This window comes from Lytechinus pictus, chromosome 16 (genome assembly GCF_037042905.1).
Source record: "Lytechinus pictus isolate F3 Inbred chromosome 16, Lp3.0, whole genome shotgun sequence".
NCBI lineage: Eukaryota > Metazoa > Echinodermata > Echinoidea > Temnopleuroida > Toxopneustidae > Lytechinus > Lytechinus pictus.
In genome coordinates, this window is record NC_087260.1 from 25,293,377 (window position 1) to 25,316,856 (window position 23,480).

At 37.1% G+C, this 23,480-nt stretch overlaps 1 protein-coding gene across 1 annotated transcript; it reads right to left on the minus strand.

Moving 5' to 3' along the window:
* Positions 1–12,217: 12,217 nt before the first annotated feature.
* LOC129279514 (monocarboxylate transporter 6-like) lies at positions 12,218–19,628 on the minus strand. The gene is made up of 4 exons (XM_064111656.1): positions 19,267–19,628; positions 15,236–15,379; positions 13,772–14,752; positions 12,218–12,616 (listed from the first exon to the last, which is right to left on the minus strand). Exons 1-4 carry the CDS (start codon positions 19,460–19,462, stop codon positions 12,480–12,482), a joined length of 1,458 nt encoding a protein of 485 aa, XP_063967726.1. The 5' UTR covers positions 19,463–19,628; the 3' UTR covers positions 12,218–12,479.
* Positions 19,629–23,480: the final 3,852 nt, after the last annotated feature.

The window sequence follows — 23,480 nt, forward strand, 5'->3', positions numbered from 1 at the left end:
GAAAAATGGTCTCCCACAAAGAAGTGTCCTTACCCAACTCCTATTTAACATCTACACAAACATCCCATCAATCCACCCAAACACCAAGAGCTACCTATGCTGATGAACTGTGCATTGCCTCACAGAAGCAGTCATTTGAAGAGGTGGAAAAAACATTCAGTGATGCTCTGGCATATCTGGCTCTTTACTTTCCAGAGAAAACCCAACTTAGCGTCTTCCACCTTAACAATAGAGATGCAGACCGGAAACTGATGGTCAGAATGGTGTTGAAAGTGAATGGTACACATGCAAGCCTGCCAACTTGACGTCACTCTTGCGTACAAAGAACATGTTGCCAAGACAAAGGCAAAGGCTGGAGAAAGGAACAACATCAAGAAGAGGCTTGCTAACACATTATGGGGAGCAGATGCCAAACCATCCGTTCAACAGCTCTGCTGTATGCTACAAGTTTAACCCAGTCCTGAATGCTGCTTGCAGAGCAATTTCCGGCTGTCTGCTACCAAAAAAGTAGATGATCTTTACCTATTGTGTTACACAGTCCCCCACACATAGAGGTATCAGCACGGGTGGAAAAACAAGCAAAACAAGGTGTCCTTCTTCTTCTTCCACTCTTTAACTATGAACCTGCCAGAAAGAGACTCGAATCAAGACAGTTTCCTTCACTTGACTGAATCCCTTGATGGCTATGCACACAGTCAAAGGATCGCCCTATGGTCAAACCACGTCCAGTCTGTGACGCAAAAGCTTTCCATGTGACCTAGCAAATCACGCCCCAAGGTTCAAGTGACGAATGGCCATCCTGGCCATGTCTTAATCGCCTATGGTCTGGAACAGGAAGGTGTAAAGTCCTATTATGCAGTTCGGGGCTACAGCAGGGATGCAGACACTATCTACGACTGAGGGGAGGATCAGACAATGCATCACCTTTTGGTCTGCCCCCCCCCCCCTCCGTCCTACCAGAGCCTTGCGCTGCCAAAGATCTGGAGTCGTTCAACCCAAAAGCCATATCTTGCTTGAACCCTCTACTACACAGTCTCTCCAAAAGGTGGCTTTTTAAGGGGGGGTATGTAGATATGGGGTAAGATTGTTAGCATCGAATATCTTTGCTCTTCCACTGGCAAATTGTAATTTTCACCTTAAAACACTAACAATCAGAATATAGGCACCGTTTTCAGCTAAGTTTTAACCTAACCGACAACCCCACGGCAACCCCATCAGGAACCAATTAAGTCCCTGCCCCCTCCCCCATCCAACAACCCATGAGCAAATAATCATTTTCCCCCCAAATGTCAGATTACCGTAAATAGGTGTCTTCTACCAGTCAGATAATCAATGACACACTTCTTCTTATGTCATTAAAGATGGCATGTCCTGTTAATGGTACAAAATCTACATGTAGCTTTCCTGTGAAAAGACTCTAGTGCAGTGGCAGTTCATAGCTCTGGTAGGAGGGGGCAGACACAAAAGTGTTGTATACTATGATCATCCTCGCAGTTGCAGGTAGTTTCTTCATTCCTATTGTAGACCCATAGGCGATTCAAACAAGATCAGGTAGTCCATTTTTAACTTGGACCTGGAGAGTGATGTACTAAGTCCATAGGTGAGATTGTGCATCACAGACTGGAGATTGTTAGACCAGAGGGTGACGCTTTCATGCGTGCAGAGTCGTCAAGGGATTATGTTGAGCGGAGGAAACTGTGTCTAGATTTGAGTCTCTTGGCAGGTTCATGGTTGACGAGTGGAACATTATCTTCTAGATTGTTTTTTTTTCCTTTCAGCTGTGCTGATGACTTCTCTTCTGACGTATGGTGGGGCAATAAAACAGAGTAGGTAAAGATTACTCACATCTGTTAGTCGCAATCAGCCAGTGATGGCTCTTCATGCTCCATTCAAGACTCGGGGTCAATACTTAGCACCAAGGGCTAGTACTCAGCAGTGGGGAAGCATAGAGCAAGAGCTGTGGTACAGATAGAATTGGTATATGTCAGTTCCCCATCTGTTTCCCAGCTTCTTCCGAATGGCATTCCTTGCTCCAAATTTTGCATTTGTTTTGGCAGCATGTTCTTTCTATGAAAAAGAACGGTCTAGAATGACGCCAAGGTAGGTTGGCTTGTTACCATCTGACCCTCAGTTTTTTATTTGCTCTCTGTTCTTGAGGTAGAATACACTACGTTGGGATCTTTCTGGATCAGCACAGAGATGATTTATAGCACAGTAAGGAGTTAGACTTGCCAGATCATCACTTAGTCCGTTTTGGCGCACTGAGGAGTGATTATTACTTTAGAGATTATTGCACAATTCTATGTTTTTCCACTCCATTTAAGCAGTGATACAGAATTATGCCTTTAGATGTTCCAGCCTTATTATTTGAACAAATCATCATTACAAATACAGAGTAGTATGTTTTACCAATACTGTAGGGGTATCATCCCAATAACATCAGTTTTAGATATTTTCTCAGACATATACGGATGTCTTTAAAGATGTACATTGATCTAAATCTCCATGGAACAAACAGTAGCGTTAGTGTAAGCCCTGCAATAGTGGCATGTGTACCTGTTTTCCGAAGCTTTACCTGTGTCAATGTCCTTTACATATGTATGCATGTTGAGAGAAATCCTTGTCTTTTCTTTCAGACATCTTTTCTTAAACTGAGTATTTAAGGCATCAGTTTTTAACAGCCGGAGTCACTGACACTATCGCTGTAGCCGAAAATACCTGAAGGACAACATCAAAGACTACTTAAGCTGATATGCCTCCTCTCCATATTCAGGGACTTTTATTGTATGCCCCTCCCTTGTTGTCTCTATTCAGCAGAAGAGTGCAAACCTCATGACATATTACATGATGACACTTAGACATAGAAAACATCTCCCAATTTAGTAAGCCTTTCTATCCTTTATGGTTTTCTTGTCCTTTTCTTGGCCTAATCAGGAATGATAGATAGCTCAGTCGGTAGAGAGGGGGTTTCGGATCCGCTGACCTGGATTTGATTCCCACTTGGTGCATTACTGCTCTTTTGTAAGGCGCATCCTCATTACCATGTTACCAGGTTTTGGAGAGGACATTAAGCTGTCGGTCCTCTGGTTGTTTGCTTACAAGTATTCATGCTTTCTTAGCAATTGGGTAAACAACAATCATATTAAGGCTTAAGATCCCAAGTTTCCATGCTTTCATCCCTCTGATTTCTTGACAGTTATCAGATTGAAAGTGACATCATAAGTTCCCTGTGATTCAACTTCTGACCCTTATTAATAGTATTAACGATTCAACAGGAACTTGTCGAACTCACAGCTTTGGCATCTTTGGGCTACAGCCTCCACACAGACACAACCTTGGAAGTTGGACATGTATGGGGGATTACATGTAGGTATTATTTGACAAGACAGATCCATTTTTTAACCATTCCATATTCACTCAAGGAAAGTGATCTGAATATGCAGTAAAAAGCCTCTGCCAATGACTTAATTGAGTATAAGAAGTCCGTGAAATTGAAAAAAGAAAATTATCTGTACAAGCCTTAGGTGAAGACCCACTTTATGATCAAAGTTTTAATAAGGGACTGTACCTGAAGAGTAGTGTTGTCCATTCTATTTTATTAAAAAAATGTTGCGTACTCAGCTATATTTCATCCAAACCATATTATTCTCGTTTATCTGCAACATTTAAATTTCTCTTTTTTGTATGATAAAGTTTAAATACCATGCTCATCGTACTGTTTAGAATTGGTAGGCAATATACAAACAAGGATAAATTATTTTTTTTAGAAATAAGAGAAATGAAGTGGTTACCATTGCCAGTATGCATGTATGTATAATATTGCACAAATGTACACTTAAAAGTGGATTATTTCCTCAAGATTTGTTAAGGGGAAAATATATCGTTGCTAAGGTAAATAGTGTTGCTAGGCAATGAAATTTTGTCAGTAGATAATGGTACAACTCCGGAATGCTGTTTGCCTATCGATAACAAACTATCATATGTTAATTTTCTCAATATTTTTACTCTAAGGCACAACTTCCTCACTCACATTTAGCCGAGATGAAGAGTGTTAACATAGCCGTTGCTAGGGAATATTGTTTCTAGGCAACACATTTGTCTCCATGGAAGCTATGAAATAGTCAGCTTGTTGAATGATTATTGAAAACGAAATTGTAGGCATCTATATGATAATTGTGTCAGAATTATTGCTCATAATGGACTATTTTCCACAGATTTGTCCAGGGGAAAAAGTGTTAACATAGTCGTTGCTATGGAAAATAGTTGTTGCTAGGCAACAAATTGGTATCCATGGGTAATATGAAATGGTCATTTGTTGTTGTTCTATAGAAGACAAGATACTGCATGTTAATTGATCAGGTATTATGAACTCAAATCAACTTTTTCACCACAACATAGTATAAAGTATGTGACTTGTACGTGCGTGTATCAATGTAGTCAAAATTAACAATACCCGGTAATATGGCAATTTGTACGATGTGAAGGGCTATGTCAGGTATAGCTTAGCAAATTTATTTGAGGTTCGCAATAGTTAAAATGGGGGTTTTCAGTTCTTTTTATTATTTTTCAATAATATTTTATATTATTTCATTGGTGTAACTTATTTAGTTTAATTTAACCTAGTTAAAAAGTTAAAAGTTAGGTTTGAAATGGAAAAATAAGTGGTTTACTTAAGGAGCTAAATGGTTGCTAAGGAAAGTTATGTTGCTAGGCAACAATTTCTGAGAAAATGTTCATAAAATTCATGCTAAGTTGTTTTTCAGTAATTCTTCTTACCGTATATAGTGGATCTATCCTTTGAAAGTAAGAAAAAATACCTGATAATTTAAATTAATGAGTAAAAAATCAGAATTCACGATAAATATTCAATAAGTATTTAAAATGGGCGTGGCTTATTCAAGGCTGGTTTCCATGGTGATGCTACACATTACGGCATTTTTAATGCCCATTTCCGAAAAATTCTGAAAATTTCCTTTAATTTGATGTATGATTTTGCTTTGATCCAGCCGGGGGGATTAAAGTCAAGAAATAAGGCACTTTTTGGCTTCTGGCCGCTCACCTACAAGTACAAGTAATATAAGAGAGACGAGCTATAGCTCTCAAGGTTACATTAGCTATCAAGGTTAATTTTGCCAACGAGGTTAATTTTGGCTACAAGGTTAATTTTGTTGAAATTTTTGGGGGCATCAAGTGCAAGTAATATAAGAGAGACGAGCTTTAGCTCTCAAGGTTACATTAGCTATCAAGGTTAATTTTGCCAACAAGGTTAATTTTGGCTACAAGGTTAATTTTGTTGAAATTTTTGGGGGCATCGAGTGCAAGTAATATAAGAGAGACGAGCTTTAACTCTCAAGGTTACATTAGCTCTCAAGGTTAATTTTGCCAACAAGGTTAATTTTGGCTACAAGGTTAATTTTGTTGAAATTTTTGGGGGCATCAAGTGCAAGTAATATAAGAGAGACGAGCTTTAGCTCTCAAGGTTACATTAGCTATCAAGGTTAATTTTGCCAACAAGGTTAATTTTGGCTACAAGGTTAATTTTGTTGAAATTTTTGGGGGCATCAAGTGCAAGTAATATAAGAGAGACGAGCTTTAGCTCTCAAGGTTACATTAGCTATCAAGGTTAATTTTGGCTACAAGGTTAATTTTGTTGAAATTTTTGGGGGCATCAAGTGCAAGTAATATAAGAGAGACGAGCTTTAGCTCTCAAGGTTACATTAGCTATCAAGGTTAATTTTGGCTACAAGGTTAATTTTGTTGAAATTTTTGGGGGCATCAAGTACAAGTAATAATAGAGAGATTATTCTCTAGCTATCAAGGTTAATTTAGCCAACAAGGTTAATTCGTTTCGACGATGTTATGAAGGCTTGCGCGGCTAGAAAATAGAAAAAGAGGGGAAAGTGGGCTTAGTAGAATGTAAACTTCTGAATAAACGTGCTGAATAACTGGAAAATTTGGGGGCATCAAGTACAAGTAATAATAGAGAGTTTATTCTCTAGCTATCATCAAGGTTAATTTCGTCAACACTTCTAGGATTACTTGCCGGATCACTGCTTTCATCAATTTTGGGGGCATCAAGTGCAAGTAATATAAGAGGATAGATGAGGAGGCAAGGATGCGCGCTCATCTAGATGCACCTGTTTGCGCATTTGTACTCGCATCTCATATGGGGTGCGCTAGCGCAAACCGGAACTACTTTCTATTTTTTTTTATAGTGAGAGAAAAGAAATGTTTACATTTTGGTAACGAAGAATCATCGGGAAATCAAGGAGTACCAAAAGGTAAAAACGTTGATGTCCCCTGGGGGCATCAAGTACAATTATGCCCTTCTCTTCTTGATCTTGAAGTGAACTTAGCCCAACTTAGCTGTTTAGATCTAACGGTAGTCTTAACATGCTTAACGTAAGTTAGGTTTGACATTAGTCATTACAAATATGTGCATGCATGTAAACATTTTTACTTTAGTTTAGGCTTAAAAACCACAATCTAAGTTCTAACGTTAGGTATCAAGTTACATGTAACTTAGATCTAACGTCAAAAAAAGCTAACAACAAGACCAACAACTTGTTAAAATTAAAATAATATCAGTGCCTGTGCACTTTCGCACCACAATAAAATGCACAAAGCAGTGTAACATGCTCGCCGGCGCAGCACGGTTATGCCGCGCCGGAGCTGCGCTGGGCCAGGCCGGTTTGATTGAGCACACGGTGCGAAAGCGCACTACCACCCGAACCTACTCACAACTATCAAATTTTACTAGATAAAAAACGATGCATTTTAACAATCAATCCATCACACACTGACACAGGCGAACTCTGCAAGAACAGATTGAAAAATGGATGACCGTACTCACCTTCTGTTGCCATTTTCCATAAAATTCTGGGAAGTCGACCGATCACAGTTTACTCAAATATGAAGAAGAAATGAAATGTAGACTAAGTACTAGGGTAAAAATTTTAAAAAAGAGCACAGAAAAAAAGAAAAAAAAGCGGGGGTGCATTATGGGGGTGTTGATTTCATACTCTGTACAAGGCTAATTAAGGCCCTTAGGATCCTTTAATAGATCATCAAAGTTCTCCGCTCCAAATCTGGTGCAAGAGGTCAAAGTCAGACAATTTATGAAAAAAAGGAAGAAATAATAGTAAAAAAAAAATTAACACTCCTAATTTTGCAAAACGGACTCTCATTCATGACTCTTGACCTGAAATGTAAATTGGTCTAAATTTGACATTTAGGCTAAAAGATAAATAAACTACTTATACTTCAAGCTTTACAATTCGAGGCAAGGGACACCCCCCCCCCCCAAAAAAAAAAAAACCCTCAGGGAAATATTATCAGCTTACACTTTTATTCCTCCATAAAAAAATGGGACGAGGGTGGCATGTTGAAAGCTAATTTCAATTTAAAATTCAGTGAGATTCTGACGTGTACTGTTTGAAATAATTTAGTGAAAGTGATCGCCACTTTCGATAATGGCATCTAATAAACTTAGGTTTAAAAAGAAAATCAAACAAAAACACAAAAAGGGTGAAGCCCTCACTCGAATTTTTAATCCATCATGAAATAACATAGTTATTATATGAATACATTTTTCGTTCAATTTCACGTCGCATGATAATAGATGCTTCCGGCCCGCTCTATATCTTTGTCATACAATATAATCCCATGATTTCAAATAGTTTGACGTGATGACTGAAAAATTATTATTTCACGTACAAATGTGTCTGAGATATTGAAGGTACACAGACATGCAGAAAATGGTTATAGAAAATGATATTTTATGGAATTGCCAAAAGAGGAGTTGCTTGCAGTGGCAGACATGCAGTTTCTGACGGGCAGGGAAATGGGAAAATATGTCGATCGTTCATAAACAAGTGATGGTATTTTTCACATTATTATTATTATTATTTATTTATGTTTTTTAGGCTTTTGCTGTTCAATTTTTAAATAAAGCGAACTAAAAAAAAAACATTCTGTCTTGAATCTTTTTTTTGTTTTTGCATTTTTTAAAACAAATGCTCCACATATTAAGTGGAGAATCTAGCTGCACGCTGCATCGGGGGGGGGGGGGACTACGTAGTTTAAATGTATGATGAATAATGTGCCACTGTCAAGGCCCCCATTTTCAGCCTTAATTTCCTAACTGAAAATTGAAAAAACAAAATAAAAACATAAATACCCATTTTCCCTCGTTCCATAGACCCTCAATTTGTGGTTTCTCATTCCAGTGCGCGCCCGGCCATCAAGGACTTCTCAGACGGTGAACTCGATGAGTACCGATGCATGCACCCTATTTTTTATATTATCAGTTCCCAGAGCACGGCACTTTTAGCAATTGTTGATTCAAGAGCCGTTCCGGAGACTTCCATTTTTAAGACCAATATATAGATCTAGAGCCCCCTATTTTCGACTTCGATGTGCCACATAAAGGTATCTTCTTGTCTGAATATAGCATTAAAGATAATCAGCTCGCGCTTAGCTATCGTATTTTTTACTCAGTGAAAAATCGACCATAAAGAAAATGACTTTTTTACCTAATAGAGACATTTTAAGGACTGTGTCATTAAATGGATATGTATCTCACTGATCAAATAATGCGAGCGCAAAGCTCGAGCTGATTTGTTTTTTATTCAGACCTAAAAATGGACATAATAAGCAAATTTGTGTAATCATGATACGTACCTGTCTCGCTAAACAAACAATGCGAGCGCGAAGCTCGAGCTGAAATATACATCGACCCCAAACAGGGACATTTAAGGACTACTTTTTTTAGGAATCCATTAAGAGTATAATATCTCACCATAGTCATCTGATGCAAGTGCCAAGCGCTTGATGATTTTGTTAGAATTACATCTAAACACATAAAGCACTTGTAGTCATTGTAATCATGACTAACATACGGGCGATTCCACACTAGAACTTCAAAAAAGTGAAAAATTTTAACATGCTTTCAATAAGTCATAAGTAGTGTAATATTTTACTATGATACCTGAATTTTATGAAAATTATGACTTATGCCCAAAATTGAAGTCAGAGATAGTTTTTTGGGGGGAAACAGTAGAATTTCAAATTTTCAATAATTTTACAGATTAAATCGTCAAGTAAAAACACTGCCCCAAACCATTATGGGCAAAGCACGAGATGATTGAAAATATTGCAGGTCAATGGAATAATGTATCATTTATGATTCCAAATACTGTTTACAACATTTTCATGATCCATGATAGGGGCAGCCCTGGTTTTTCTGAACCAATATTTGACAATGTCCCGTACGACACATGGTAATGCAAAAGTTTTTGCCACACTTTTGTTTTTGATGATGCAATCTTACTATCTCAGTTTCTCTATCTTTGATCCATGGGTGATTGATTTAGCCTCTAAGGATGTAATCACTGCCCTTCATTTTTCAATAATTGTCCTATTAAATATTGTCCCGTACGACACAGTGTGTGTCGTACAGGACATGTCCCGTACGACACACAATGTATAGTGCATTTCATTGCAGGATTTCGATTACTTTGAGTTCCAGAAACCATTATCAGTTGAATTTTAAGAAATGGAATTGGCATTGAGTGATTAAATATATTTGTTTTAATCTCCAGATAACATGAAAAAGGTGATTCTAATCATTTTAGTGATTTAATGTATTCTTTTGTGAATGCCTTCACCTAAACTAATGATTTCCACTGGTCAGAGCTGGTTAGTTGCTTTGTCATTGAGCATGAAAAGAAAACCTTTATAATTAGTTCACCCTTGCATGAAAGAGGATTTCCTTTTGCATGTTATTGTGAATTTATTATAAAATGTACAAAAAAAGATTTACATATCAATCATCTAAATCTGAACTTTCCTTGATGATCACTAATGATGTTCAACCACATGGAAATTTCCATTCGCAAAGAAGGTGGTGACAAGCGAAATCTGCTCATTCAAGTTCACATCATTCATTTGAGGTAATTTCTTTGATTTATGTGTTTGTACCAATATTTCTGAATATTCTAAGAAATATAATATTTAACTGGCAGCATAGTTTTTAATGTTTTGTGGATTAGCCTGAGAGCAGTGAATTTCAATGTCGTGAGTGGTGGCAAATTGCTCATGAATGAGGTATCATGATGCAGGAAGGAAGTGAATTATGAAAAATAATGGGATAATTATGAGAAAATAGTGCCCCAAGAACAATGACGGTACCATATATTAGTTATACAAAAAAGTAATTGAATATGAATAATACCCCCAAGAAGAATGATGCAAGAAGAAAGTGGGGCCATATTAGAGTCATAAAATGAATTTTATTAAATATAAAACAAGAAATCTCCCCACCCCAACAAGACATTTACACATTTTAGGTCCAAATATTGCATTTGATCTGTCAAGAATCAAATTGTGAATTAGATGAATGAAGTATACTAATCATGCTAATTGTGGGAGCATTTTACTGTACGCCATGAGTGAGTCCTTGAAGGACTAAGAAATATTGGTAGAATTAGAAGTGAAATGGAGAAGTGATAAAAGAGAGGAAAGTTAAAAGGTATTATTTTCTGAAATTAGTGTAGTCCTTTAAAGGACAGTAAACCATAAACTTTTTGAGGCTTGAGTAGTTCCTGAGATGAGAAAAGGCTAGCTCGAGTCGGCGATTGGAGTCGCAGAGCGGGAGAGAATATACCATGTTTCGGTATATTGACAGTCAGTGTACACTCCTGAATTCAAACAGTCAACCTTTCTAATAAGTTAAGTCTTTTCCACTGCTCTGCAACTCCACTCTGCTACTCAAGCCACCCAGGACCAAAATCCAATTGAAACCAGTTGGATTTCCAACTGGTTTCAATTGGTTTCAATTGGTTTCAACTGGTTTCAACTGGTTTCAATTGGTTTTAACTGGAATATAACAATTGCCAGTTGAAACCAATTGAAACCAGTTGGGCAACTGGAAATCCTAACTGGAACCCGTTGGGCAACTGGAAATCCTAACTGGAACCAGTTGGGTAACTGGAAATGACTTCCAACTGGAAATGATTTCTAACTGGAACCAGTTGGGTAACTGGAAATCCTAACTGGAACCAGTTGGGTAACTGGAAATGACTTCCAATTGGTTTCCAATTGGAAATGTTCCAGTTACCCAACTGGTTCCAATCGAAACCAGTTAATTTGCATATTATCTGCCAGTGTGCACAGATTAATGTTTTATGTGATTCATCATCATTTAAAATGTATCTATTTAATTCTTTTCTATTTCAAGTACCATACTTGTTTCAGATAAGTGTTTAGAATGCTTAGCAGTGAAAACCATGTTCATAAATGTTATAGATTATAATTAAAACAGATAAGATAATTAGTACACCACTAACTGTTACCAAATTACATCAAATACAAATACATATATTTGAAGATATTTCATGTAAATATATATACATTATAAAAGTTTATTTTATCAATGCACTTTACATTGGTATTATAGACATATAGCACTGCTTCTTTGTTGGCATGAGCAATAGTTAGTGCAAAATCTAATTAATTTGTAACTAATTAAGTCATTCCAACTGGAAGTTCCAATTGGATCCAGTTGGAAACCAATTAGTTTCAAATGGTTCCAGTTGAAACCAGTTGCCTCCAATTGGTTTCAACTGGAACCAATTGAAACCATGCAGTTACCTCCAATTGGATTCAACTGGTTTTAATGAGGAAATTGGAACAACTGAAACCAATTGAAACCAGTTGCCAACTGGTTGCTTAATTGGTTTCAACTGGAACCAATTGCCAACTGGTTCCAGTTGCCCAATTGGTTTTAACTGGAACCAGTTGGCAACTGGTTTCAATTGGTTCCAGTTGTTCCAATTTCCCTATTGAAACCAGTTGGCCAACTGGTTTCAATTGGTTTTGCTCTAATTGGTTTCAACTGGATTTTGGTCCTGGGCAGCCAGCCTTTCCTCATTTCTCCAAATTTTCAGGCTCCTCAACTCTTCAAACACTTTCAAACGACACTCAAAGTATGCTAGTGGATTTAAACAATAAAAAAAAACACAAAATTGATTTTAAAAAAAAAGCTTACTACTTTTAAACATAGATGTCTAATTCTAATCTGACTTGTTATGACGTTGTTAGTATTTGATCTATATCATTAGGTTCTGTGGGCAAGATGATTAATATGGATGCCACACTCCCACTTACTATTTATTAATTGTCATGCAAAACAAAATTAAGATAAACAAAAAATCTTGTGGCTCACATTATTTTTATTATACAGAAATGTTACAATAACAATAATAATCACAAACAAAAGGATATAAACTGAAGAACACTCCTACAACGCATTTCATAAATTCTGTTGAGGGAGAGGGGACAGCAACTTATAGGAGTATATTTGATGTCCCCTAGCCTGACCCCCCCCCCCCCCCCCCGAAGCAAAACTAACTTGCCATATTATATATTTTTCGCTCCCGTATAATGACCTAGTAACCCTGTGGTCAGTGTTGTTTTTTTTAATTCTCCACATCCGATAAGATTTGAGGTTTCTTCTTCATTTTGGGAAATAGCATGAAAGCAAAAGTCAGAACATCGACTGAGGCAAGTAGTTTGAATGTTGCGTCATAAGATGAAAACTTGTCGGCTACGAACCCTGTAACGAGAAATTGGAAATAAAATGTTACAATAAAAGAGAACGAAATTGATAGTTTCAACAAAAGAAGATGTATACATGTAGAAAGACATTTCCTATCAAACAATATTGTTTAAAAAATCACTCCCTAAAGATTTTTTTTATTATTTCAAACATGATGCGCACAAACATTTGTAATAAAAAGGATTTTTCAGTGCTTATATATGTTGTATCTCATCTTATATCCCTTTTTTTTTTCTCTCTCTCTTTATCGTGCTCCTTTGTTCTTATTTTTCTTCCGTTTTTTAATTTCTATTTCTACTGGGTTTTTTTTAATCTCTTTGAAAATCATAATCATACTGCCGGTCGCCCCCTCCCGTGCTGCCGATATACTACAATCAGAATGTCTTTGGCCGAGTTCCATAGAAGCACGTTTTGAAACAAACTATAGGATATTGCCTAAAAGCCGTCCATATTAGAAGACACTTTTCGGAAATGCTTGATATCGAACTTGTTCGATTTTCGTGCAGTGTATGGATTACAATGTCAAATGCCCCCCCCCCCCGAAGATATTTTGTTTTTAACTGGAAAACAATATCTCATGCATATTTCGCGTGATTTATATGGGCTCCTCATTTTTCTTTCTTTTTGACCGTGAAATTAATGAAGAAACAAGGTCAAAATGGATAAACTAACACGCATCGAGGGTTAGTTGATCCTTGTTTCTGTGCATATATAGTTAAGCAATATCTAATTACTTATATAATTCAGGCTATGTGAACGTGAACTTAGCCTTTGAGCATGTTGAGTATCATGTGAGCTTTGACATCGCTAAAAATCTGAAGAAAACATTAGATCCATGCCGGCTTTCTTAATTCAATTCAAGTAAAAAAAAAATTAATATATATATATATATATATATATATATATATATATATGTATGTATATCTTCCAATTGACACTACATCCATTTTTCAAAAAGTACAAAAGATAATGAATATGAATACAGCCTACATTATATGAAGGGAAGAAAGGATTCCGGATATACGCATATAATATTAAATATCTAACAATGCAAGCTTTCAAACAGAAAAGTCAATGACTAAAAAATAAACACGTTGCATTCCCTTCTTCATTAGATCCCGTGGACATAAAACATAAAAGACGGAGCCACACCTGACAGATATCCACCGAGGAAAAATCCAAAGGCTTCTACGATGTTGTTCATACTCAAAACTATGGGAAGGTTTTCAGATGAAAATCGATTCCTGATGATAAGGATTCCCAAGCACGCTCTTCCAGCAAGGGCTGCAGCAGAACAAAATGATGTCATCAACATGATGTAATAGTGAGGTATGAATACATCACACGTTACAGAAATGACGTTAAGGAACGTTAAAAACAGATGAATGTTGATTGGGTCAACTGAGTTGTGGGTGAGGGCAGCAATGATGAGTCGGACAGAAAAGTTTCCGACAGCAGCAACAAAGGTTACGATGACCGTGTATTCTTGGGAGATCCCATGCTGTAAGACCTTTGGTACAAGGAAATCGTGCCATCCATTGTAAACGAAAAAGAATACAGCGACAGAAAGGAAAATGAATAAGGAAAACGGATCGTCGTAGAACCCAATGTTTCGAATCCAGAATGAGACCTTTCTTGCAATAATGACTACACAATCGAGGTGATTTGTAGGAATTGTTTCACGATTTGGGCATGCCTGGTCGACGGTCACTCGATCATGTCCATTGGAAGGAGTTAGAAGCGGATCCGTGTCAGCGACGTCATCACAGGGGCCCTTGCCTGTTGTTTCTCCAGAAGAGCAACCATTACTTTCTGCTTCATAGATCGTATCATCAGCCTGGTCGCAGCGTTCCATCTCATCTTCATCTCCTGCAGCTTTAAAGCCGTCAACTGTTACCAGAATGGCAAAAACGCAAGCGATTCCGGCCAGCATGCACATCATGAGAATTCCGAGAATTAGAAGAACACCTCGCCAATCGAAATACTTCAGCAGTTTGTCGGCCAGGAAAGGGAATAGAACCATGCCGGCAGAGTACCCGCATGACGATAGACTGTACAAGAGGTTGAAGTAGTCCCCAGCAAACCTGTCCATAGCAGTAAGGCATGCCATACGCAAAATATAGAGCCCGATTCCTAAATTGATTGGGATGATAGAGAAAACGAAATCCTTTGAGAGTTTTAAATCCTAAATCATTCCCTATAGCGACCTAACTCTTTCATCCTCACATCCCAATCCCAAATAGTATATCCCCTCCCCCACTTCTTCACCCCGTGAAAAATCATTTAAGCAGTTCAGTAGAATCGTATATTCCAAGAATGAAACTAATTAAAATTATTCTTTAGTACAACAATAGGGATATTCTGCATGCTTACTGAAATGACTCCAGTTCTTCGATCCTTTTAGCGAGTGGATTTTTTTTTAGATATAGGCCTACCAAATTGTGTGCCCCTAAATTATTATGTTCTCAATTGAAGAGTTCTTCGACAGGTTGCTTATAAAACTGAACTATGATTCTGATAATTGTTTACGGGTAAGATAGCAAATGGAATATGCTTTGCTTTAGATGTAAAGATAAATGACTGTGGCTTTTGATTGTCCTTTTCGCAGTTTCTTACCAGATATCCCAAAGGCGACGAATAAATGCCAGTTGCTTGTTGATCTGGACGCAAGAATAACAGGACTGCTTCCTATAATGGCACCAGTAATCATGAGATACCGCAGATTGGAAGTCCGCTTGATCACAAAAGCTATGATGGGAGCTAATAAGATGCAAACAGAACAAAACACCTCACAAATCTCCAATTTAAGAAAAATACATAATAATATTGTAATTATATGGCCTGAAAGAGTATGTTCTCCCAAATAATTTGATACCATATTTAGAGTGGTATGTGTTAACGCTTGGATGATCAGGAGGTATTCTTTGCAGTTATGTGAATCTCGATTTGTGCCATAGTAAGACATGACTGCAATGAATGAGATGTTAATGATGTCAAAGTACTATAGTACAAGTTGTACTATAGTACATAGTACTATAGTACAACCCTTGTATGTATACAAGGGTTGCAAAAATCCATTTCAAAACACCTTTTTCAGTAATATGCAATATTAATAAGCACTTTTTCGTATCAATTTTCAAGTCAGTTTCATTGAAAAGGGATTTGCAAATATGTTTACGAACTCAAGTAGGATTATTACAACATTGCCATCTGGGGGGTTATTCGTTGCAGTCGACAGCCTCACTCTGGCGCAAATCAAACTTTACATCACTGAAAAGAATACCTAATGATAATCCAGGCGTGAAAACATACCCCATAAAAATGATACCAAATTATTTGGGAAAAGATTCTCTTTCCAGCAATATATATTGATTATGTGTTCATGACACATTTCTTTCTTAAATTTGTTGTGAGGTGTCAATTTTGTTTATTCACATGGTATAGATGTGGCATATCGGAATCCTACGAAAGCCTTTTAGTCGAAGCGATAACGTCATTACGATTTAGAATTAAACGTTGCTTTTGTTCATGCAGTAAAGGGAGGCTTGATAATAATGATCTGGGCCCTGTTACAACCGGTAATAATTACGCCAACACAATAATATTAATAGGCAGTTTTCGCATTTTCCACGGGGAAACTCTCTTAACAACTCATCGATTCATTAGAAAAAGCATCACAATGGAGAGCTGAGAGGCTTTTGTCGAAAGTTGGTGGACTGAGACAGCAGATCATCCGACGATCTACACCGGACGAACAATTGCAAATATGTCGCTGTCCAGAGTCAAGAGATTCCGATACTGCCCCGGTCCACCAACTTTCGACACAAGCCTCTCAGCTCTCCATTCGATTTGACTTGCATTTTCAAAGGAATAGGTGCGTTGTAGAGAGTTTCCCCTTAGTAAATACGAAAAGTGTGGATGTCCCAGCCAAATGCATAATGTCGCAGTAGTTTTTATTTGGTCAGATCTGAAGTGGGTGTCCTTCCAATTTCACTATCTTCATCCCGCTTTTCTTTTATCCCTCTTACATATATATATATATATATATATATATATATATATATATATATATATAAATATAAAGCTTAGAATCTCCTCTTTCATCTGATATTACTTAGATTATTTATCATTCACGCGTGAGTGAGCAAAAACAATTTGAAGAGGGGATACCAAAAAGTCATTTGGCGGGCTGTATCTGGGTTTCAAAACGAAAACCACATTTTTAAAAAGTTCAATATCTGCTCTTTAATTCGATACCTCATTTACAGAAAATGGTCAAGAAATAACAAAGTTCTAGATATTTGAAATAAGGCTTGAATTTCAATAATTTCATAAAATAAGAGGTTCTACAGGCTAGCGTTCAAACTTACTTGACATTCAGTTTTGTTGACGATCAGCCATGCATTAAGTCGTTTGTTAACCATGCGATAGCTTCTGTGGGTAACCGGTGAAAACACCTTTATTAATGAAATTATGGAAATACAAGCATTGTTTCGAAGGAACTACTTCTTGACCATTTTTTGTGATTAAGGTATCAAATAAAAGAGCAGATATTGAACTTTTTAGGCATGTGATTTTCTTTTTGAAATTCAGATACCCCCGTCAAATGAGTTTTTGCCAAAAACTTTTTGGTATCCTTTCTTCAAATTGTTTTTGCTCACTCATGCGTGAATGAGGAATAATCTAAGTAATATCAGATGGAAGAGGAGATTCTAAGATTTACATTGGTAGGTCATTTGTTTATTGTATTTGTGATTAAGTTATGATAAATCATCGCTTAATCTCGGTTTCGTTTTTTCTGGGACGCACTGTGTATATTTATATATTTATATGTATATGTATATGTACATACATACATATATATATATATATATATATATATATATATATATATATATATATATATATATATATATATATATATATATGTGTGTGTATGTGTGTGTGTGGGGGTGTGGGTGTGTGTGTGTGTGTGTGTGTGTGTGAGGGTGTGTGTGTGTGTGTGAAATTGTACATGTACAACAACTTTGGCAACTCGTGTATTTAAATGTGTGAAAGAAAATGAAGAGAAAATGGAAGGCGTAGCTTAAATCAATGTTCCCCAGAGCTACCTGCCCTTTTGGAAAAAATGGTGAAGACGAAAAAATGTCTCTGCCGGGAATCGAACCCTGGCCCCCAGCTTGGAACGCCGGTGTCTTAACCACTTAGCCACTAACCCGTCTCTGTTTTTTTAATTTAGACATTGGTACAGATCTCTTTACGCAAATGACGCTTGAATGAGCACCACTTACTTTTAAAAAGTTCGTGAAAAAATGATTTGCGCAAAACTTGAAAATAGTTATATGAATAAAAGTAGACGTTAATCATGAATAACATATGGACTTTAGCAAGGAAGATTGATTTGAAGGTATCTTTTACCGTTTTAATTTGTTCCCTTGCCCAAAACACTTCATATAGAGCGCCATTGCGCTCTATTTTATCTGGGGGCAAAGTTGTAAAAAAATGTTTAAATTTATCTATTCTATTTAAATTTGCTAAAAATGTACAAGAAATTCATGAGAAATATACTGCACGGTCAGTTTGTTTCAGTCTTTTTCCTTGACACAGCGTGAAAATTAGCATTTCTGCGCAAACCGATTTTTGCGAGCTTTACAAAAAAAATGGACAGTGCTCACTCAAGTGAGCACGAAAAAATTTTATTTTAGACCAAAACAAAAGAATGTGAAAAATATATCCCAATGGTGTATATTTTTCAATTCCCAGGATTTTTTCAAAATGTAATTTTTTATTGATACGCATTGTATATACATCGGTGCAAAAAAAAAAGTGCTATGAGACGGTCGTAGCTTCAGAAGTACTCCTTTTATTGGTTGTCAAGCTTTCGATCCATATGATGATCTTCATCGGGACGAGTGGAGGTCCGGTTGCAACAAATCTGAGAGTTTCTTTTGGAGAAGTTAAAGTGGATGTCAAGTGTGTAAGGTCTAGACGCCACAGCCCCTGTACGACCAGTATCCGTATGACCAGTTAAAAGTTTGAGTTCACCTTAAACCATGGTAATATGAGATGATTTCTTACAATTAATCGCAGTTCAATCACCTACTTCATCACTCTGGTATCAAACAAGAGTTCAGACATTGAAAGGACGATAGTCAAAACTACTGTACAACGTATATACACGCCCTCATATAAGACAATAATATAATGAAAAGAAAAGGGAACCTGCTGAGATTTGATTAAATCATTTACATATTGATTCAAAATTCTAAACATCTCTTACGACATTTGGCAGTGACTCAACTGCAGATCAATAAAAATTCTTCACATTTATTCATTTTTCCCTTTTACGCATGGCTGTATCGCTCGAGTCACTGCCCCCTTCCTCTGAAATTTTGAAAGATTAAAGAAAATTTTCACAAAATTCGTCAATATCCTGTTCGTGCACATACAAGCGCCCCCATGATAAGCTCGGTTGCTTCGCTCACTCACTTTCAAGTTTCTTCGAAAATTTGGATGCGTCTTTGCCCGTCTTTGCCATGCTTCACATAAAGTAATCTTTAAACCAACGTGACTAATTAATCATGAACACTGTATTCGTAAACATAGAATGATAATCATGATAATAGAATTATATTGAATATATTTACTTGACAGTAAGCCTACTGTGTAAAGGAGACCAAGTGTTGTGCCAAGATCAGCCGAAGTCATCTCTATGGACTTTGACAGGTCTCGAAAGAGGATTCCCATGGCCTTAACAAGACCAATGATGGAACAAGATTGCATGAACAAGATCAGAACCACTGGAAAACGAGGAGACCGCAGTACCCTGCTGAATCTATCCATGTTTTATTGGCGGTGCTACAATATTTCACAAAGCAGAAAAGTTATTTGCACTGTTCCCGTTTAAAGAGAAATTCTATTTGTAGAGACTGAGGCTAGATAAAAAAAAACACTCGATCTTTTCGAAATATTAGGGATCCAATTAAGTTTCGATCCCGCTATAGAATGTCCACTTTTATAATCAGCGAAACACTATGAGACCGAAAACAGCAACCAGTGGCGTAGCTACGGGGGGGGGGCCTGGGGTGGCACGTGCCCCCCTGAGATTTGGTATGCCCCCTCAGGTGCCCCCCTGAAAAAAATTGGCAGAGCAAAAAAAAAAGAAAAAAATGGAGAAAGAAGAAAAGAAAAAAAGAAGAAAAAAAAGAAGAAGAAAATAAGAGGAGGAAGACGAGTGAATGAAATAATTTGAGGGGAAGACTTGCAAAAAAAAATCTTTCATGTTACCATATAAAATTTTTGCTTGCGCTTCGCGCCAGAATTGCCTGCTCGATAAGATTCATATCTTGCTCAATAGGCTGATATGGAGCAAGTTTTTAAGTCAATATACAAAACATACTTTAGCTCGGACATCGAGCTTTCATTATTTTTTTTTCATTTACAAATTTAAGTGCTCTGTAAAATGTCCGTTTTATGGTCTACATATCAGCATTTAAAGCTCATGCTGCGTGGTCACATTGTTTGATTTGCCAAGTTAATATTGTCTACGTGTATTCCATAATGTTCCATGAAACAAATGTATTCAGAATGCCCAGATTGGTCTAAATCTAAAACATGCGCGATAGCCTGCATGTTCTTTATTTAAAATGTACTTAAATTATCCAGTTTCACATCAGAATATCAATAATTGTCTGCTCACGCTTCACGATCGCATTATTAATGATACCCAATTAACTATATCCTATTTATGATTTACAAAATATGAATAGAGTGTCCCGCTTTTGGGTCTAAAATCTCAATTTTCTTCCTCTCGCGCTTCGCGCTCGCATCAATTGTTTAGTTACATACCTATCCCATTTATTAATAAAAAAGTGCTTAGAATGACCATTTTTAGGTCGGAATGTCAAAAAAAATTGCTCGCGCTTCGCGCTCGCATTATTGAAATATATACCGTCTTCGTGGGTAACTGTAAGCAGTCCTTAACAGGTCCCTTTTCGATAATGCTAGAACAGTTAATAAAAATTTCTGCTCGCGCTTGGCGTTCGCAGTAACCATCTAGTTACATACGAATCTTGTTCAGGATCACACATATTATTGCCCAGAATATCAAATTTTCAGGACAAAATACATGAAAGTAAAAAAAAAAAATCGCTCGCGCTTCGCGCTCGCACTTTTATAAGGCTTATGAGATTATTTCAGGTTTATGTTGTCTTATAAGAATAAAAATAAGAAGTGACTGATCGGGGAAAATATAGGTGAAGATAATTTCGGGCACCGTCCCCTATTGGCGAAAGTCGGATCCCGCCCTTGTGACACATACACACACACCGGAAAAAATGGTGCCCCCCTGAAAAAGCAAGGACCCCCCAGTGCCCCCCCCCCCCCCAGGAAAAAAATCCTAGCTACGCCACTGGCTTCAACTGTATACAGATGTCGATACTTAGATAAGGACACGCGAGTACCCGATCGAGGAGTTTGATACTACTCGATCGGGTAGTCCTATTAGTCTCCAGGCACGAACACTATGTTTGCACTATTCGCATAGTGCATAATAAAGAGTCTGGAGTAGTGAGACTAGATTCACTATGTGGCTGGTTATGACAGAGCATTTGGCTTCTAGTCTTCACTCTAGACCTGTCATTGGTTAAAGTGTCAAAATATGAGTCTGTGCATACAGACTAACCAGCAGGGCCCAGGGACTGATTTTTATTTTGACGAGGAGCTGATATAAATTTGAAAAGCAGAAAAAAAAGTTTTCACTGCAAAGTAGAGGTAATTTTGGTCCCGAGAAATTTGAAAAGCAAAGAAGGTTTTCACTTCAAAATGTATAAAAGATGAAGGTGATTTTTGTTACATATATCCCTTTTTTCACACCTTTGAGAGTTCAAGGGTGCTGCCGATGGACGCAGCACCCCCGCTTCCCAGGGCCATGATAACGAGTAAACATCATTATAGAATTAAAGTTTGTAGATCCTAGTTAGTTTAAAAGTGGAAGTGAAAGTTGTTAGGAAACACATAAAGATTTTCTTATCCCGAACATTTTTACATGGATATCAATATTGAAATTGGCATTTTAGCGAAGTTAGATTCAGTTAGATTTAAGTTGAATTAAGAATGCTCGTCTTATTGATTGTCCTGGTTATATTCTCTTAATCTTGTGTTTTTCTCTAATTTTTAAAGAATTTATTGGATGAGGTTAAATATTCAAAATCGACTACGGTAATTCAGTCAACCTTTTTTTTACTCTGCATGGCAGTCCAGTGGATGTATTTTTTTTTTGGGGGGGGATGATAATGATAATGAGACAAAATACATAGTTATTTAAAACACACATGTCCGCATTGCAAACACACTCAAACACACCCACACATATGCACACACACACATTCGCCAGCAGTGTATCTTTGATTGGCCATGGGTGCATGGGGTGAAAAATTTAGGGGGCCCGAATTTCTGTCTAAATGTTAGTGACATCCCCTCTCCCAAAAAAATAATAATAAATAGATAAACAAAAAAATCTCCTCTCACGAGGAGCATTTTATCCGTACAAGATTTTCAGACAAATAAGAAAAGTCTTTCACAACCATGCAAAATGTCGCAGTTTATGTGCAACTTTCATACTAATCTCTGATCGAATATGTTTTATTTTCTTTCCAGCCATGTTATAATTAGACTCCCTTTTTGGATATTTTGACGAGCACCCTCATTCAATACCCCCCCCCCCCTCCCGCGTATGTTATACAAAAAAAGTTTATTGATATAAAATCCTGACATTGAAGGATCATCATCAAAAACAAAGAAACATAAGAAAAAAATTAATACAACATAAGCATAACATAGTAACAAAGTATTCATAGCAAAACAAAAAACAACAACAAAGAAAAAAAAGAAACAAAAAATACCAATCTTCGATGAAATGTTAAATGCGAGATACATATCAATGCATAAATATACACACACATACATAATATACCTAAACATTAATACACCCATATACAATAAGCATAGTATCATCTTTTTTCTTTCAAGCATCCTTAGTTTCTCCACTTATATGACTTATTCCTTTAACACATATTTTGCTAATATCCATGTCAGTGGCGGACCCTGACCCGGAGGAGACAAAGCATTGGAGGGGCACAGCATTGTTCACAAACAATACAGTGCCCCTCCAATACTTTGTCTCCTCCGGGTCAGGGTCCGCCACTGATCCATGTCATTGCTACCTAATATCAATTGGAATTTGTTTTGTTAGTTATTTTCATAAAATCCGGCAGTACCTCCTTTCATAGGCGGCGGAAGTGGGGGGACGTGTACCCCCCCCCCTAAATTTGAGGTGGGGGCGGTCCCCCCCCCCCTCCCTAAATTTTTCGTTGATGATTTTTTTTTTTTTTTTTTTTGCTTGTCAAAATTTTTTGTCGGTCCCCCCTAAAATTTTGGTTGATATATAACTTTTTTTTTTTTGCTTGTCAAAAATTTTTGGTGGTCCCCCCTAAATTGTTTGGCTTCCGCCGCCAATGCCTCCTTTAGCTTGTTTAACTTGGTATTGTTGTATCCAGTAGTGGTTTGATGGGTGCCTATTTTAGCCTATTATAAAAATAAAATATAAGCCTAGTTGAGTAGGTTTTTCTCTCTCTTTATTCCGGGGGGGGGGGGGCATGGGTGATGAGCTGGGTCATTGAGTAGTAGTTGGTACTATAAGTATAATGTAAAGATATTTTTTTAAACAAGTGCACACCAAGTTACCAACAATGCATATAGCATTTCTATTTATTTGAAAGCAGGATAGAAGAGCATTGTACATTAAATGCCTTGCTCACGGGCATAGGTGCCGCGGCCGGGGATCGAACCCCGGACTTTCTAT